Here is an 18,548-nt window from a genome sequence, read left to right on the forward strand (position 1 = left end):
ATTAATCTACATCTACACTAGGTAATATAAATTATAAAGAGGAAAACTTTGTTTGTTTGTTTGATTGTAATAAATAGGCTCATAAACTACTGGACCGATTCGAAAGCTACATTATCCACGAGTAATATAGGGTAGGTTTTATCCCGGAAATTCCACGGGAACGGGAACTATGCGAGTGTTTCTTTGAAACCGCGGGCGGAGCCGCCGGCGGAAAGCTAGTCACTGATAAAGTTGCTGAAAATTTATTTATCCAATGCTGAATATTGGAACAATAGAATGAAGTATCTTACATTTAAAAAAAATTGCAAAACTAAACCTACTACCTACTTAACGTTTCAAACTTTTCCTATAAATATTTAACCAATGAATATTACGCAGCGCATAAACTATAGGTAGCTAAAATTAAAAATAAAACGAAATTTAACAAAAACTGTAATATATTTCCAATCAATAGAAGCTATAATCATAGTCGGTGTCCACGTCGTCATCACCCGCAGTAGTCTCAGCGAGTTTTCTGAACTGACGCAGTTTCTCGTCCATTTCTATGAGTTCAGTCACTTCTGGGTTGGTGGTCTTTGCGAATGAGTAGTCTGTGGTAGTGTCGTGCGTTATTTCACCAGTTAAGCCTGAAAATAACAAATATATATTTTTAAAAACTAAAAAACACGCTTTGAAGATGGATATGTAGGTACAGCTACCACCAAAAAGTAAAATATAATTATTACCTACTCTAGGAATTAAACAATAACTATCTATCCTTTATTTAATTACTCTCTGTACAACTACTCCTATCCTTTATTTAATTTCTCTCTGTACAACCGGTTGTCTGGAAGAAATCGCTATTTAGCGATAAGGCCGCCGTTTGTTACAATGTATCCTAGATTAAGTCTCAATTTGTAATTTTTAAGAGCAATAAAGTATTAATAAATAAATAAATAAAAAAATAAATAACCAATACATAAAAAGCGTGGGGTGCCATGTATTTAATCAGCTCTTGAAAGGCGCCCCACGCTTTTTTCACAATTATAATATATGTACTAGATTTCCTCCCGCGACATCGCCCGCGTTTGCAAAGGAAAACCCGCATAGTTCCCGTTCCCGTGGGATTTCCGGGATAAAAACTATCCTATGTGTTAATCCAAGTTACCCTCTATATGTGTGCTAAATTTCATTGTAATCGGTTCAGTAGTTTTTACGTGAAAGAGTAACAAACATTCATACATTCATACAAACTTTCGCCTTTATAATATATATTAGATGTATTATGTACTATGTATTTTATACCCTAAGTACGTGGTAATATGGGACACGCATTCAGTGCCATCTATTATTTATAATATTGTGAAAAATATGACGACAGTGACGGATTAACACTAGGATTAATCGAGGCATTAACCATCAAACAAAAAATATTTGCTATCAAATTTCTACACAATAGGAAAATTAAATCTAGCCCTGCATAATATTATGTAATTATGAGTAACAAAATGCATTTATAATAACAGTTAACTTACCATGCGTATTAATCTCCACTTCCTCTGGCCCCTCGACGGGCGGCGCGGTGTAGGCCTCCAGCTCTTGCCGCGTACTGTTCCCGCGCTGCAGCTTTTCTTGCTTCTTCTGTTCACGCCATGCTTTTTGCAGGTTGAAGCGTTCTGGCCTGAAATCAGATATTAAATGAATCGTGTAGATTAAATGATAATCTGGTCTAAGTAGGATAAGTTGTGGTTCCATTGTTTTTCGTTAAGAGATTTTAAAATAATTGAAAAAGCGAATTTGGCTTTTCCCGTTTTTTTTTAATTGAATAAAGTAACTACCTAACATATAAGTTAACTATCATAATTTGTAAAGAAATTGTATCACTAATAAATCATTTAATAATTATTTATTAGAAAATTGAGAATCTTTGGCGCAAGACGGTGTTTTAACGAAAAGTATATGATGTGCATTACATAAAAAAGTATTTTAGTTTTTAAATATTGCAAACAATAAACTCATTACTTTTCCCCATTCTTGTAAACTCGTGCTTCCAAATTCCGTATGTCATGTCTAACATCAGCCAGCAGAAGCAGCATCAGGTCCATAGAGCCGTTGGGGCCTCTCGACCCGCGCGGCCCTCGGGGCCCGGTGTCGCCTTTCGGTCCCTCCATACCTGGCGGCCCTGGTGGACCCTGAAGAAATGCAAGACTTTAACTATAGATTGTATTCATAGATTTTATTTATTAATTTATTTTACCAAACGACGTTTTTAACATATTGGCTACTTAATTATCTATTAAGTATCCGACTTGATAATACTTGTACTTTATCTTAAAATAAATGTGAAATATTGTAACGTTTTATTTACGACTAGTCGCTAATAGTTCGTTCTGCCTCCCGGCTCCGGTTGGGTCAGCCGAGGATAATTCAAAACAAAATATTATTGCCTACGTCTCTCAGAAATGATTGTACATACTTACTTTCTGCTGGTGAAGTGAGTAATTCATTTCAAATAGCGCATATTTGTGTAGATGATGTATGTGATACATTTTTCATTATATTTTAATATTAATTTCCTTACCCTGGGCCCTCTCTCGCACCTACAGTAGCCGCCCTCTAGCGGCGCCGTGGCGTCCAGCACTCTATATGCATACGTGCCCTCCGCGAAGCGATCGTCTCCTGAAAATAAAGTACCTAAGTAAGTAATATTTTTAGTAAATAATTCATGTTAATATATGTATATATAAATTCAGTAATACGTCTTTAGAAGAAGAAGAAGAAGAAGAAGAAAAGTTTATTCAACACCACACACATAATAAAAGGAAAAAAAAATAAACACAAAACAAAAGCAACAAATTAAAAAAGAAAAAAAAATAGAACTTATTCCTAATCAGTGTGGTGCTAAAAAGGGTCGCTACTCAGCTCTAAATAATACTACCACAGACTAATAATAATATACTACGTATACAAATACTACTCTCTAAATAATACTACTTCTCTTTAAATTACATTTACAGACAATTTCACAACTTTTGGATCAGCATCATATCTGCAAATTAAAATTATTAAATACAAGAAGAGCGGGCAAGAAACTCTGGTTGCTGTTTTCATCATCATCGTGCCATTTGCTAATCTAGGTATTGACTATTAATGTATAGAAATGCTTGCATTCTTAAATACATAGGAAAAGATAACATGACTGTTCTTTAACCCTAGAATACTAATATAAATTTACTACAGCTTAATACTAATGATCGCTCCGGAGGCTACTTTTTATATAAAACTGTGTAATATATGTAAATTATATCAGTTTTCCTTATTTTTATTTATAAAGGTAACCTAAATTAATAGGCAAACCTCTACCTTTGCAAAAACTAAACTGAACCATTCTTCTTTAAAATAAAATTTTTACTAAAACCTTAAAGTCATTAACATTTTTTATTATAATATAACAGTCTTTGAACAGTCTTAAAACAAAAAAAATCTTCTACATCTTATTTTTTTTTGGCATCATTATACTATTGAGTTTATAAACTTCTTAAAAATCTTAATAAAACTTATGGCAACATTACAGTTTTGTCTAAAAACTAATTTGAACTCAGATATATTTTTTGTCACAGGAACTGCAGTTTGGAGAGCGATGTTCCAAGCAGTAATTTTTATTGTTATGTTCTGGCTATGTAATTATTAGTGATGCAACGAATACGAATACGAATATTCGTATTCGCCGAATAGTAGACATTTACCGAATATTCGTATTCGGCGAATATACGAATTTTTAAAACGAATATTTTTTTACGCAACTCTATTTACTACAAATTTAAAAATCGAGCGAAAAAATATGACGTGTTCAGAGACTGCTGATCCACTGGCCTTTTGGCGAGAAGATGTCCATTTTCCAGTCAGAAAAAACTCGCCCAACAATATTTTTCACTGAAGCCATGTACAGTCGCTTCGGAAAGACTTTTTTCAACGCCTGGAAACATCCAGACTGAAAAAAATCGCCTAAAACCAGAAAATCTACGAATGTTATGTTTTTTAAATAAAAATTTGCCTATTGTAAATTTTAATTATTAGAAGAGTAAACATTCATTAAATAAATAAGTCTTTTATTACCAAGGCTAGATATTCGTATTCGTATTCGTATTCGCCGAATAGTAGGTTTGATATTCGTATTCGTATTCGTATTCGTATTCGTAAAAGTAGTATTCGTTGCATCACTAGTAATTATATGTTCAGGGGTTCTGGTCATCTAGTACAATATTTTCTAAGTCTTTTTCCCGTCGAAATTCGACGAAAGAAGGATCTGCCACGCATCGTCAGAGTCATAAGGATCCATTTCCAGGTGGTCCTCAGTTTCACTGTCAGAGTTCTCATTTAGTAAAAAATCGGCTATTTGTTCGTCGTTGAGATCCATCTAAAAATAAAATAAACATTTCGAAAGTTATAACATAGCTACATGCTAAAAAAATCGCAAAACAAAAAATAGTTACCAAAAATTAAACTTACCGTAAATACTAATGATCGCCTCCCAAGCGACTGAGTGCTTTATATTTCGTAAACAAAGCATCCGAGCCTGGCCCGCTTGCGTTGGCTACTGCGGCTCGGAGAATACCGAATTGGCGTGAAAGCACAATATGCTTCGCGGATGCGTACTTGAAATAATCGGAAAAAACTGACCACACGCGGCCTGTCAGGCGATGTTTAGTATTCTAGGGTTAAAAAATACAAAAGTTAATTGGTGTGGATGTAAAAAGTATTGAATAAGTTATCAGCAACGTTATCAGTGATTCATGAAACTTTGGTTCAACATTTTCTCTACAACTATCGCCAACGTCCATACCACGTTGAATACACCGGTTCTCGTCCGATCACCGAAGTTAAGCAACGTCGGGCGCGGTCAGTACTTGGATGGGTGACCGCCTGGGAACACCGCGTGATGTTGGCTTTTTGATTATTTTTTTAATAAAATTTATGTATTATTTGGAAATCTGCTTTTTTACGACTTTCATAATATTTGCGATCAACTATACCTTTTTTTCTGACAAATTTTAAAACGCATTTTATTATTTTAGTTTTTCTAACAATGTTTCTAGTTTCTACTATTGATAAGTCGTTTGCCGAAGATATTTATTTTTATTAATATAAGACAATTTAATATATTAAGTAGGGGGAAGTGGTTACCATTCGTACAGTTTTTAGATATTATTTTTTTACTTTATGATTAATTGTCGAATTTATCTAGTTAATGTACCTAAGTATACCAAATATATTGTAGTTTGTTATAAAAAAAGTTCTGAACTTATATGTCAAAAGGTTAAAGGGTTATAGCCATTTATCAATGATAAGATATTTGTACGAACGTACCCCACGTACGGGGTACGTTCGTACAGTAGGTGGGGTACCTTCATACGGCATGGGGTAGATTCATACAGGAAATTAAAAAGCCAATTAAAGATGTGAATTTTTTTATTATTTATTATAAAAATATTAATTTATCAAAGAACTAACTTAATTACTTGTGACTTGACTCATAGTCGATAAATCTTTCTTTAGAAAAATAACAAAAAATAAAATTGTTCATCCTTAGTTTACACGATTTACAATCAATCGACGCTTTACAATCAGTCAAAATGAGGTGTTTGCAATCATTGGATAACACCGTTGTACAGTCTTTGACAATTTAAACTTAAAATGCGTTCTTTGGAACTTATTGCATATTATACATATTTATTTAAATTCACTGTAAAGTGTAAGCCCGTTCGTGGTTGAGGATCAGGGAGAATCATGGCGACATCGCTGATATACACAGTATGTATGTCTTCTATATCAGGGAAAATGAAGGACCATGACAATCCCGGTTTCTTCCGAAGATAACTTATATCATCTCTGTATCCGAATAATGACAGAGAACTTTTCCGACATAATAGAGACAAGAGACAATAGAAGTCTTTTTTTCAAATTTTACCAAAACATAACAATTATCTTTGATTTTCTCTGGTGTCACATTTAAATAGTTATTGATACTACGATCATCAGTCTCTTCGTCCATTTCTAAATCAACTGGAGATGTTGAACTCTCCCGCAAGCTAAATTGCGATCCTTCAGATTCACTTGAATCATCTTTGCTTTCTATTTTCTTAGCTTTCTTTTTCTTTTGTTCTGAATTAAGTTCCTTTAAACTACGTTTCACTGCTTTGGCTCTGGCTTTCCTTTCCTGTTCTATTCTTTTAAATTCTTTACATTAATGGGAGCAAAATCTTCATCGCTGAAGGCCATTTCATTGAACGGCCATATACCTGGCTTTTCAAATCCACTTGTAATATTTTTTGCGGTGAATGATTCAAAATATGCAAGTTTTACCAGTTTAGGAATATTATAAATGTTGATTGTTTTGCCAGGATTCGACATGCGCCAATTATTCAACGCTATTTTCAACTTTGAAGCATTCGTACGCGTACGAATGTGCCCCCTGTCTGGGTGTCCGAATGCACCCCACGCCTTTACACAAAATTAAAATAAAGCTTTATACAAATTCCAATTTGTTTTTATAAATATAACAATTAAAGCTCAAAATAAACAATGTTATCATTAATGAACCATCACCATTTTATCAAAAACATAACAATTCTACTTACAATTTCCAACGAAGTTTACGTAAAAATTTTACACACCGCGCGCGAAAATGCGTCACGTCTTATCAGCTCATGCTCCGTAGTATGAGTGGCGCGTCAATCCGCTAGCAACATGGCGACCGATATGTCTACGCACACAGGCAAAGGCGTGTTTGTGCGCCGTTTAGTATTTCTGTTATACTGACTGTACGAATGTGCCCCGCGTACGAATGGTGACCACTTTCCCCTACATTAAATAAATTAATATTTATTTGCTAAAGACTGCGTGTTGTAAAGTAGTTACAGTATTAGGTACCTATATTAGTATTACCACAGACTAATAATAATATACTACTTAGTATTACTAATGGAATTGCTCAATTCCTTCCTAAACCCACCTTCCCCCTTCAGCGCGGGGCTATCTAACAGCTTCTTGAGCGCCGCCTGCGTGGAGTGCAGCTGGTCACTCAGCAGCTTCACCTTGCGGGAGAGCCACGACACGGTGTCGCACGGCGCGTAGCAACGCGACGCCGCGCGGACGAGCGGCAACGGCTCCTGGAAATATTCCTTCACAGATAATATTATTATAATAACTAACTACAATCGGCGCGTAGCAACGCGATGCCGCGCGGACGAGCGGCAGCGGCTCCTAAGCATTCATTAGTTCATTACAATAATTTACTAACACCATAATATATTACATTACTAGCTTTTTCGTTTTCAAAGAAAAGTCCGCATAGTTCCGAGACCGTTCCCGTGGGATTTCCGGGATAAAACCTATCGTGTTAATCCAAGTTACCCTCTATATGTGTGCTAAATTTCATTGTAATCGGTTCAGTAGACAGTAGTATTTGCGTGAAAGAGTAACAAACATACACACATACACACACATCCATCCTCACAAACTTTCGCATTTATAATATTAGTAGGAAGTATCACTAGTAACACTAACAGCTGACATTATAAAGCAGTTAAGTTCTACTCAGGGAGTACTGAATTCGAATGAAAACAATATTTTTGTGTTGGATTGGATCATGAAACAACAACGTTACGAACAGTTGAAGAGAGAATGGGACCTCATACCGCAGAAGACATTCAATTTTTTCAGTATTTTTGAGCAACTATAACTTGATAATGTCGATGAATTAGATTATAATATGAATTTCTTCAATTTCAATTGAAATCAGTTGTTTTGTAAGAAGAAAACAATGAGTAAACTATAATGATAAAGTTGTTAATAATAATAAATTCCTTTCTTTCTTTCCTATATTCTCTAGAAGCCTTATTATAATATCTCACCGGCACAGTAACCACAGGGCGGATGCACTTCCTGCCGTCATCAGCGATGGTAAAGGGCGGCACACACTCGCAGTGGTGGCCACCAGGGTCGTTGACGCACTTCTGGTCGCACCCACCATTGTTATCTAAACACTCGTTTATGTCTGAAAAAAAAACAAATAAAAATAATAAATTGCCAAATACTGATTTCTTTTAATCCTAAATAAAATGAATACGAGGTTTTAATAAATTAAAAAAAAATGCAAAAAGCCAACATCACGCGGTGTTCCCAGGCGGTCACCCATCCAAGTACTGACCGCGCCCGACGTTGCTTAACTTCGGTGATCGGACGAGAACCGGTGTATTCAACGTGGTATGGACGTTGGCGATTACTTGAATGAAATTTTGTATCATATTTTTTGGTGATGTACCTACATAATCTTAATAATCTCTATAAAAATGAATGCCTATTTCCCTTGGTCACGCGGCATTATGTGTGAACGGCTGGACCGATTTCGATAATTCTTATTTTGATGTGTTAGTTATTGTTAGGAGAAGGATCTTACGATAGAAAAACTCAAAAAAAAAATGCGACTAAAATAAAACTAATAAAATGTGAAGACAACGTGTCGGCTCAGCCAGTTCGTTATAATTTACAAAGATCTTGCATAATTATCTATTATAATTATTAGGTATATTCTTATGTAAAATTAGGGAACGTTTTGTGTTACACAAATTTGTTCTGAATTTTTTCACTAATTTCAAAAATATCTCTAGACACCTCTAGATAACAAATATTATGTCCATTGTCCGTATCTTTTACACGTATGAATTAAATATAACAAAATATATAACCCACCTATACAATAGGGCTGCGTCTTCCTCCTATAATGGTCCTCGCTGAAGCTGAACCCCTGGTAGCAGGTGCACCACATACGGTCCTCTTTCACCTCACACGCCTGTTCGCACAGCCGCAAGCTACAAGGGTTCACGGTTTTTGGGACACATCTGGAAGAAATATACTAAGTACTATTGAAACTACTATATTATACATCATGAGAAGTATCGCGGTTCCTACCTAAAGTTGCTAAAATGCCAAAAATTTTCAAAAAGCACTTTAAATTAAACCGGGAAGCCGGAAATATGGTTATTCACTTCAATTTGCTCAATTGCGATACAGAATGAATTTTTTTTTTAAATTAATTAAGCGGTCCTATGTATAAATAATCACAGAGTCTGCACCAAATAAGTTGAAGTTGTAATGTATAATTTGTAAAAAACTTTTCATCATTTTTTTTTAAATTATGCACGATGTTCAAATGTCGTTCAGCGATCCGACGCAGTTTCAATATTGACTACTGAATATTAGAATATTACTACAAGTAAAAAAAATATGATTTCTCACCGGCCAGCGATATAATTGTGCGTTTCGCAGCAATGCAGTTGTATGCACTGGACATCAGCGCCGCCAACCCTGCAAGTCTCTCGCGATCGAAGGACTCGGTCAGTAGGACATTCTGCACTTTTGTCAATCCTGCAACATAAAGTATGAAGATTATTTTAATTGTTAGGATATTTTATAGACATGGTTCTTAAATTAAATGGTAGCAAGGGGTCAAGAGTTTTTTGAGAGAAAATAAATATAAGAACGTTTTTACTTTTTAGCAAATTCAAGTAGGTATGTGTCAGTTATTTAAATGGGTTTTCTTAAACGTGTACTGTGTTTTACAGAATAGCCTTTTAATATATTTTTTGTTTGTCTGTCCTTCTGTCCGTAATCCGTTCATCTGGAATAATCAATAGGATTGCTTATTTTAGTAGGTACCTGGAACTTATGTAGAAAGTGAATAATAAGAAAAGATAAAGCTAATGAAAAACGATTGAACAAAAATTAATATAAAATACAGTAAAAAAGCAAAAAGCCAACATCACGCGGTGTTCCCAGGCGGTCACCCATCCAAGTACTGACCGCGCCCGACGTTGCTTAACTTCGGTGATCGGACGAGAACCGGTGTATTCAACGTGGTATGGACATTGGCAATTACATGTTCCAATTTATTTATTGTATATGTACCATTATTAAAATCCCTATAAAAAGCACCATCGGATATAAAAATAACAAAATGTTAATGAAAATTAATATATTATTTTCGTGTTCATCATCATCTTATTGGCAAATAATGGGTCGCAGAACTTAACTCCTTAAATAACTAAGGACATCATAATATACAAACCAGTTTATTATATTGACTCAGTCCATAAATAAAATTAGAAAAAAAAAGTTTATTATCTTTCCATAATACACGGGTATCGCCGTAAGGATGATATCCGGTCATTTGGAAGGCTTACGTGGGGACACAGGTCCAACACGCAGAGGCCCTTTTGTGTTGTGGGACACCAGCCGCAGCCTGCCCATGGCTGCACTACAGAGATACAGCCCTGGGCAGTCCGCGGCCAATGTAGGACTATTGCAGAAAAATGGAAATGAATAAAACTGGGTTATGGAAGGGGGTGTTAGATGGACTGGTATATTGGGTCTATGGGGACTATGGACGTCTGCCTTTTCAATATTAAAAATTGAAAATTATGGCAGACGGTGACTCGCCAGTTCGGTCGATGGGCTCCCAAAGAGGTTACCGATAATGGCAACAAGGGGGCAACATCAGCTGAACGGCTGGGGGTGTAGAGAGGTGCGGCATCGGTTTCACCATCGCGGGCCCGCGGGCCCGGAGCGGGTTTCCCCGCTATTACGCCATTAGACACTTCCGCCCCCGAGCATATAGCTCTAGCGGCTCCACTCTGGACGGCCAACAAAGGCAAGCCAGAGGTAGGGGATCCTGAACCTCGTCATTGTTCACTCCGAACTGCCACCGGGACAGCCCAGAGGTGAGGACAGGGACCTCCCCCGGGAGCGCTCGGTTCCCGCGGGGTCGCTACTCCCAGACACCTCGCCACAAGGTGCCCTGCGGGGTTATTATCTTTATTATTATCTGTGCTAAGACTAAATCTGTCGAGATATAGACTGGATTTACAGCTTATTTGTTAAAAGACTATACTCATCATTCATAGTAGTGTGTAAGACTGTAAGTAGTTTACTATGTATACAAAGTACAATATTATATACAACGCGCATACAATGACGTAGTTTTATCTTATCATAATTACGAGAACGAATTCATATGAAATCATCAGTTCCACTTATCAGGACAGAGTAATTCCATTTAACTTTTGGACTTTAATATATTTGTGCCAAAATAGTTAATTTAAGTAATATTTTTCCTGGTAAAACAAAATAGTACTATTGCAATAGAAAAAAATCAATGATTTCCTATTTATAGATAATCTACCTAATTCAAGAACGATTAGATCGATTTTCTTGATTCTGAATTTCATGGATTTGTTCCAGCTTGGGTTAGCATAATAATTAACGGTTTAATATTTAATACGAATGTATAAAATGTACCTAATATGTTTCCTCTGTTATTTAAATATAATTTGATTTTGTCAAATTCTTAAAAAACTGAACTTACTGCCTATACTAAGTTCACAATACAGGCCCACATAACATTTACGCGATTGCCAAGACCCTTGCAAGTTTTAAAAACAATACCAAAGATGGTAAAACAAGTGCAAGGGTTCAACGACCTGCACTGCAGTGAATTGGAGTGAGAGTAATTATGATGGCGGTCTGCATACAATGCCCTGTTATAAAGTATAAACTATATTCGTATAGCCAGTAAGGATATAAATAACACTTTGATCTCGCTTCCCCGAAGTCCATGGCGTTATGCAACTCATAACGTCCATCATTATACAACGGTTCTCTTAATTTACTTCCGGACAGTTATGATCTCCGTGTAGTTATCAGTTATTATCGAGGTATGTTGATAGCATAAAAAATAATTTCGAAAATTTTACGTTAGTATCGCTTCACTACATAGTAAAACAAAGTCGCCTTTTCCGTCCCTATATCCCTTTGTATGCTTAAATCTTTAAAACTACGCAACGGATTTTGATGCGGTTTTTTAATAGATAGAGTGATTCAAGAGGAAGGTTTTAGTATACAATTTATTAGGTTTTAGACAAAGCGGGTGAAGCCGCGGCCGGTAAGCTAGTTTGCTATAATATGCTACGCCTATGTCTGATTAAAAGCTTTTGTCAGAAATAGGTACAAACTTCAGTGTAATTACTGAAGGTGACTAATCAATTGAACAAACACAACTCTGCCCTCGCTAATCAATAGCACACTGCACAGATTACTTATATTATTAGATACCTCAATTTTCAACAAAACTATTGCGTTTAGAATCTTTATACCTAAGTATTTTCTTTTATTATTCACTAGCTTACCGCCCGCGGCTTCGCCCGCTTTGTCTAAAACCTAATAAATTATATACTAAAACCTACCTCTTGAATCAATCTATACTATATTTAAAAAAAAACGCATCAAAATCCGCTGCGTAGTTTCAAAGGGACATAGGGACAGAGAAAGCGACTTTGTTTTATACTATGTAGTGATTCACTTTGGTTGGAGTACCTCCACTGCAATCAATCTAAAATACTTTTCAAGACACTGCACTGCTGCTACATTAATCTTGCTGTTTTTATTTTATTATAAAAACATATATGTTGATTTAAGTTTTAGATATAAATAACGAACGCCTTAAAAATAAAAAGTTAGAGAAGATGTTGGCATCCTTAACTGTTTTATTAAGACCTAAGTATCAGTCATTAGTTATTATATTAGTAAGATACATTAAAGATGTCACCGGATGAGAAAGTCTTTCCTGCTTGAGAAAATGATAATTATGTATTACTTATAGATAAGGAAATTACGACGCTGAGACATCAATCAAAATACAGAAAGAATATGACTAAGAGTGTATTTTTACATGGAGCAGAAATAGTTAATTGTGGATCAGGGACGCCTTGCTCTTAGTGAATCTTGCAGAATGCATTGAAATTTTTTATTTTCTTTTGAAATAAGGAAATATAACCTAGATTGACACTCAGACAATTGTTTACTGAAATATAAAGTTATAACAAGTTTAGGATTTCGAGGTAGGTATACGACGGAAACAAGATGATCAAGTCTTTCAAAATTTTATTGCAGCCTATAAAAAATAAGTATATATAATATATTATAAATGTACTGAGTACTGACGGTACTGTAAAGGGAAAAGTTGTCAATTTAAAATGATCTTGAAGATTTGGGTGCTAATAAAATATTACGCTCTGACGCACATAGTAATATAATATGAAGTAATTACCTACGAAGGGAGGAAATGACATCGGCATCTGGATTAGATGGTATATTAAATTAATTTAACGATTTGTGTTTTAAACAGAAAATGTAATAGGAAGAGGCGTAACTGTAAAAACACATTACATTGGATAGAACAAGTGTGGAGACTGGTGACTTTTACTAACTCTAGTCAGCGAATTACTATAGCAATATTATTGAAGGGTATAAATTGTAACAATTTTTGATATCTATACTTATTTAATATTATTATTAAGCTGAAGAGTTTGTTTTTTTCTTCGTTTGAACGCGCTAATCTCAGGAACTAATGGTCCTATTAAAATTCTTTCGGTGTTAGATAGCCTATATTTTATCGTGGAAGGTTGTACGCTATATATATCACGACGCTAAGACCTACAGGAGCTGAGCAATGCGGGTGAAACTGCGGGGCACCGGGCACAGCTAGTGATTACATATTTTATCTACTACCTACGCCTATAATCTTATTATATCTACTTGTTTCTATATAACCTGATTTGGGTTCGGCTTTATATCGGAATATCATTTTAACTACAGCCAGGATGTCAGACCATATTATTACAGTAAAAATGTAAACACTTTGATAATGTTTCAGATGTGTTATAATTCTTACGAAGTATCAATTAATTGACCTATGATGGGGACGCGACGGGATGGGGAATATGGGGATCACCATCAGCCACCCAATAAGTAATAGTTGTAATAATTATTATCTAATGTCAGTGATTCAGTGATTATAGGACATACAGCTGGAGTTCAAATAAAGAGGAGTAGGTAGGTACCTATAATCCCGTTCAATCCAATCAGTAGGTACAGAATACTTATCTTGAAACAAAGTTAATCTTTTACACACGAAATGTTGTAATTTTTCAGTTTTGCAAAAGGTACGAAGTTGTTTCTGATTATCTTTTTGATCATGTTTTTAAAACCTTGAATGAAAACAGACAAGAAAGACTATAAATTTATGTCTATATTTTCGTTGATATTAATTAACAAATGATTTCAAAGTTTAATGATAAACAAAAGCCCAATGACCTCAACTATTATCACTGAAAATGCACGTTGCACTAAATAAAAACTCGTTATCACAAAATAATGTACAACTTATTACATGCGATTTTTTATATTTAGGTATTTTACACAAAATGTTATCTGTGGCGTGACGTCATTAAAGTTAAGCTCCTATACCCATTCCTAGATTACCTGACTTTTACATAGGTACACTAATTTTTCTATAGGGTTAACTTTTTTTTTTAATTTCCTCTGTCACAACTTTTGTTAAAAGCACTTCACGATCACTGTGCTGAAAACTCACACGTCAAGCACGTCGTCATGGTAACCGTCTTCAGCGTAATACCCCGTGTCCTGAGTGGCGAGTACCAGGGGTGTATAGATGGCGAGGAGCATGAGACCCGCGGAGCCGGGCGGCGCGCGCATCGTGACTGCGCCCGCGTTGATGCGTTTGTACACTGAATCTCAAACTTGTAGGGCGGGTGCTCACATGTTGGATAATTGAATTTTCTTTTCCTATATCAAATTAAATCTAATAATTGATTAAACTTAGTATTCCCCTTTTGATTTAATACTATTGTTAAAAATTCCTTTGAATATATTAATAAATAATAAGGTACAATTTGTCAATCTTTTTGTTCAATTTGATAAAACATTTGTTAACTGTTTTACTTTCAAGACAAAGAGAATACTATACAATAAATTCGATTGTAAAGTCTTAGATGCAAGTTTGTAAGTATAATATACCATTGACTTAATTCAAGTGTGCATTAAATTGCATTATCTATACATATAATAAATCTGTAGAAGGGTCAATTCTGTACATTGAAAATATTGAAAAAATAAATACCAGGGGGTGTTACTGGATCGATACCAAACCCAAATATGTGATTAAAAAAAAATTTGTCTGTCTGTCTGTCTGTCTGTCTGTATGTGAAGGCATCACGTGAAAACTAACGGTTAGATTTCGATGAAACTTGGTATAATTATACCTTATTATCCTGGGCGTAAAATAGGATACTTTTTATCCTGGAAAAATACGTAGAAAAAAATTAATCTTAATTTTTAGTTTTATCCATAGACGTTGTTCTGTAGAACTGCGAACACACGTTGCGTATTATTATAGGCCTAGCCGTATTTGGGTACAATAGATATTTATAAGATGTCATTGTCAGAGTTACTCAAAATGGAGAAATAAACCATCCACGCGAAGACCGACATCCGCGCGGACGGAGTCGCGGGCGGAAGCTAGTTTATAAATAATATAATGCATCTTATGAGTACGCAGTTTTATATAGGATGCGTGCGAGTAGCATGTGGGCTGCCTTATCATAATATCATCGAGCTATTAAAGGGTACTTATTTAATTCACTTCCCGCACTTAATTTAGGACGTTTGATGAATATCATTAAGGATGTTCTTGAACTTTAATGGCTATGTAATAAAATCTAAATTAGCATAGAAATATGTATGTACATATGTTTTATGGTAGCCTAGTCATGTTTGACCTCTAATTAAATTAGGTACGCATATAAGATGTGAAGAAGATATTAAGATTACAGTTTAGAATCTCCTTATATTGTTTATTCAATGAGGCTATTAAACTATCACTGGAGAAAGTGAACATAACAAATTTAGCTCATTTACGTTATATTATGCTTTCGTCCAAATTTTAAGTCAAAACTAGCCTACCGCCCGCGGCTTCCCCCGCTTTGTCTATAACCTAATAAATAATATTCTAAAACCTTCCTCTTGAATCACTCTATCTATTAAAAAACCGTATCAAAATCTGTCGCGTAGTTTTAAAGATTTAAGCATACAAAGGGACATAGGGACAGAGAAAGCGACTTTGTTTTATACTATGTTGTGATGATGATAATGTATTTCGTACCTAAGAATAAATTTTGCTAGCCAGGTGTAAAGTTAGGATATGTACTAGTATTACAAGAAAAGTAGTGTGTGCAAAGAATATCTTAATAAGATTTACTTATCAGTGATCTAAGATGGAGTTAAAATAGGCCGTTAAAGTATAATGATCTGTATATTAATCTGAATTCCTTGCGAGAACACTGACGAAGTCTGATGAATAAGTTATCTTAATTGCATATTAAAATTGTCTGGTGCTAGCCAGCGATCAATGTTATTTGTGTTTTTCTCGATACTGAAAGGGTTTATTTTTAGGAGAGTATTTAAATAATTCTGTAGTAGCCGTTCATTATATCTTCGCTCGGCATCAAGCGAGGCTAAAGTAAGTTTTATATTGTAGTTATTTTAACTTTTTAATTTCTTTGAATATTTATACATAAAATAAACAAAATTATAGATATTTTACAAGTTATGCACAGCTATATTATAATCGCAGATTAAGAGCAGAACTCATTTTAGTAGGTTTATAAATTTAATCGCATTTTATATGAATTATCGGATCTCCAATAACTTCAATTATTCATATTTTGTCATGATCACCTGGACCTTGCAAACAAATGTAAAAAAATATATAGGTAAACCGTAAAGGTACGGATGCAGGGCCAGTTATATTATCTTAAAACATATAATATTCACAGATTCCCCCAACAAACTCCGCAAAATTTTTAATTCACTTTTTAACGATTAGAATAGATAAGTGCATAATATATATTATAATTTTTTCATTGTTTAAGATACTTAATACTTTTAGTTGATTCATTCATTGTACCTATACTTTTAAACTTACTTTACGCATGCTGTGTTTACTTATAAGTGTTTTTTTACATTGATCATATAAAATTGTATTTTAACTTTGATGTTTTATCTGTGATGTAAAGAAACGTTGGTAAACCAAATAAATAAATAAAATAAAATATTATGAACCATTCATCACTTTTATTGGCTTCCATTTACTATAAATCCGGTTAATTTATATAAGTTAAAAACCTGCTTAGTTTAAAGTGAAATACATCACGTTTCATTTACTTTTTTATTATTACTACGACAACGTCGAAGTATTGTTCGTAAGTTTGAGAACCGCTGTGACTTCACCTAGCATTGAGCCGAAAATAGACTCCAGTGCGTAACGCAGTTGTGTACAGTATGGTAACACTATTATAACCTTAATAATGTATTATTTTGTGTTTCGTTTAATATATAGTACCTACTGGGTCTTGAATGACTAAATGTTTGTTGATAAAAAATATTTCTGTAATAGATATTATGTTGTTAAGAGAAAGTACTTCAAATAATTTAAAGAAAATGTTTTATTGCCATCTAAAAATGTCTTGTTGCTTATAAAATGTGTGATTTTTTATTTATAATTATTAAGCAAATAAATACCAAGTTTCTATTTACAAGACGTGTTCCCTAGTTAATTTGTAACCTTGTAGTGCCTATAAAAAATGGTTGTTTCTAAAGCATCTCATCCGTGATTTTGTTTGTTTATCTGTGTGCCTAGTGCGAGTTTTCATCGAGTACGAAACGTTAGGTACTATCGCGTCTGCGTCACAGCGAAATTTGTATGGGGAATCAAAGCTTCCCCATACGTCCGCTAGGGGCGCTGTTCGATTTCCCATACTAATTCGGCTGTGACGCAAACGCGATAGTAACGTTTCGTACTCGATGAAAACTCGCACTAGGCACACTGACCGTCTCACGGCCGCGCTCCACTGACACACACTCGCTTCTGCAAATATCGTAGATTCAAAACTAAAAATATAACATGAAGAAACGTGGTACTTTTTAGTCTTCACTAACCAGATGATATCATGAATTGTACAGTATATTATATCGATTTTCGTAATCACTCTATGACTATGCTACATGTTACTAGCCCCTGTTCTGACTCCGTTATTGATAAATCACATTTTTTTAGAGAAGCCCTTTCAATTCGAGAGCAAAAAATGGAGGTATGTTGTTTCTTTGAAGATACTGTTAACTTAACTTACAGCCTACAGACTGCCTTACTAGGTATACCAGTGAAAGATAGTTCAGTATCATTTGGACAAATGCATCAGAAATGAAATGGAGACAAAAAGTTAAATCACTATTTTAATATTTTTTGTTAATTTTTTTGACGTTCTTGTTAACGCTCAAGGAAGTTTCTTATGGAGAGAATACACGAAAAAATTGATTTGGTCGAGCCCTTCTCTTACTTCAGAAAAACGAAAACGGCCTCTATCAGTTTTAATTTGAATTTTATACGCACAAAATATCTAGATTGTTGAAATAATGGGTTGAAATTCTGTGGTTGAAACACTTGAAACTTGAAACAGCACTGTTTCAGTAGTTCAATCTGGGATAGCTAGATGTCTCTGAAATAAAAAGGTATAACTAACTATAATTTAATCTTATTTTCAAAAAATATAAAATATGGTTTATAACAACTCAGAGCGTAGAAGTTAGAAGCGCTGAGT

At 34.6% G+C, this 18,548-nt stretch overlaps 1 protein-coding gene and 3 non-coding genes across 4 annotated transcripts; 1 reads left to right on the plus strand and 3 right to left on the minus strand.

Moving 5' to 3' along the window:
- Window positions 1–419: 419 nt before the first annotated feature.
- LOC123698649 (collagen and calcium-binding EGF domain-containing protein 1-like) lies at window positions 420–14,603 on the minus strand. Its single transcript, XM_045645387.1, has 9 exons — window positions 14,468–14,603; window positions 9,277–9,405; window positions 8,731–8,879; window positions 7,893–8,035; window positions 6,992–7,148; window positions 2,561–2,658; window positions 2,002–2,171; window positions 1,515–1,660; window positions 420–626 (listed from the first exon to the last, which is right to left on the minus strand). The coding sequence occupies exons 1-9, from the start codon at window positions 14,587–14,589 to the stop codon at window positions 448–450; spliced, it is 1,293 nt and encodes a 430-aa protein (XP_045501343.1). The 5' UTR covers window positions 14,590–14,603; the 3' UTR covers window positions 420–447.
- Window positions 4,809–4,927, plus strand: LOC123698797. The gene has a single exon (XR_006752463.1). It is a non-coding gene; the product is annotated as a 5S ribosomal RNA (ribosomal RNA).
- LOC123698798 lies at window positions 8,140–8,258 on the minus strand. Its single transcript, XR_006752464.1, has one exon. It is a non-coding gene; the product is annotated as a 5S ribosomal RNA (ribosomal RNA).
- Window positions 9,792–9,910, minus strand: LOC123698789. Its single transcript, XR_006752456.1, has one exon. It is a non-coding gene; the product is annotated as a 5S ribosomal RNA (ribosomal RNA).
- Window positions 14,604–18,548: the final 3,945 nt, after the last annotated feature.

The sequence above is a fragment of the Colias croceus genome, chromosome 16, assembly GCF_905220415.1.
Source record: "Colias croceus chromosome 16, ilColCroc2.1".
Classification (NCBI taxonomy): Eukaryota; Metazoa; Arthropoda; class Insecta; order Lepidoptera; family Pieridae; genus Colias; species Colias croceus.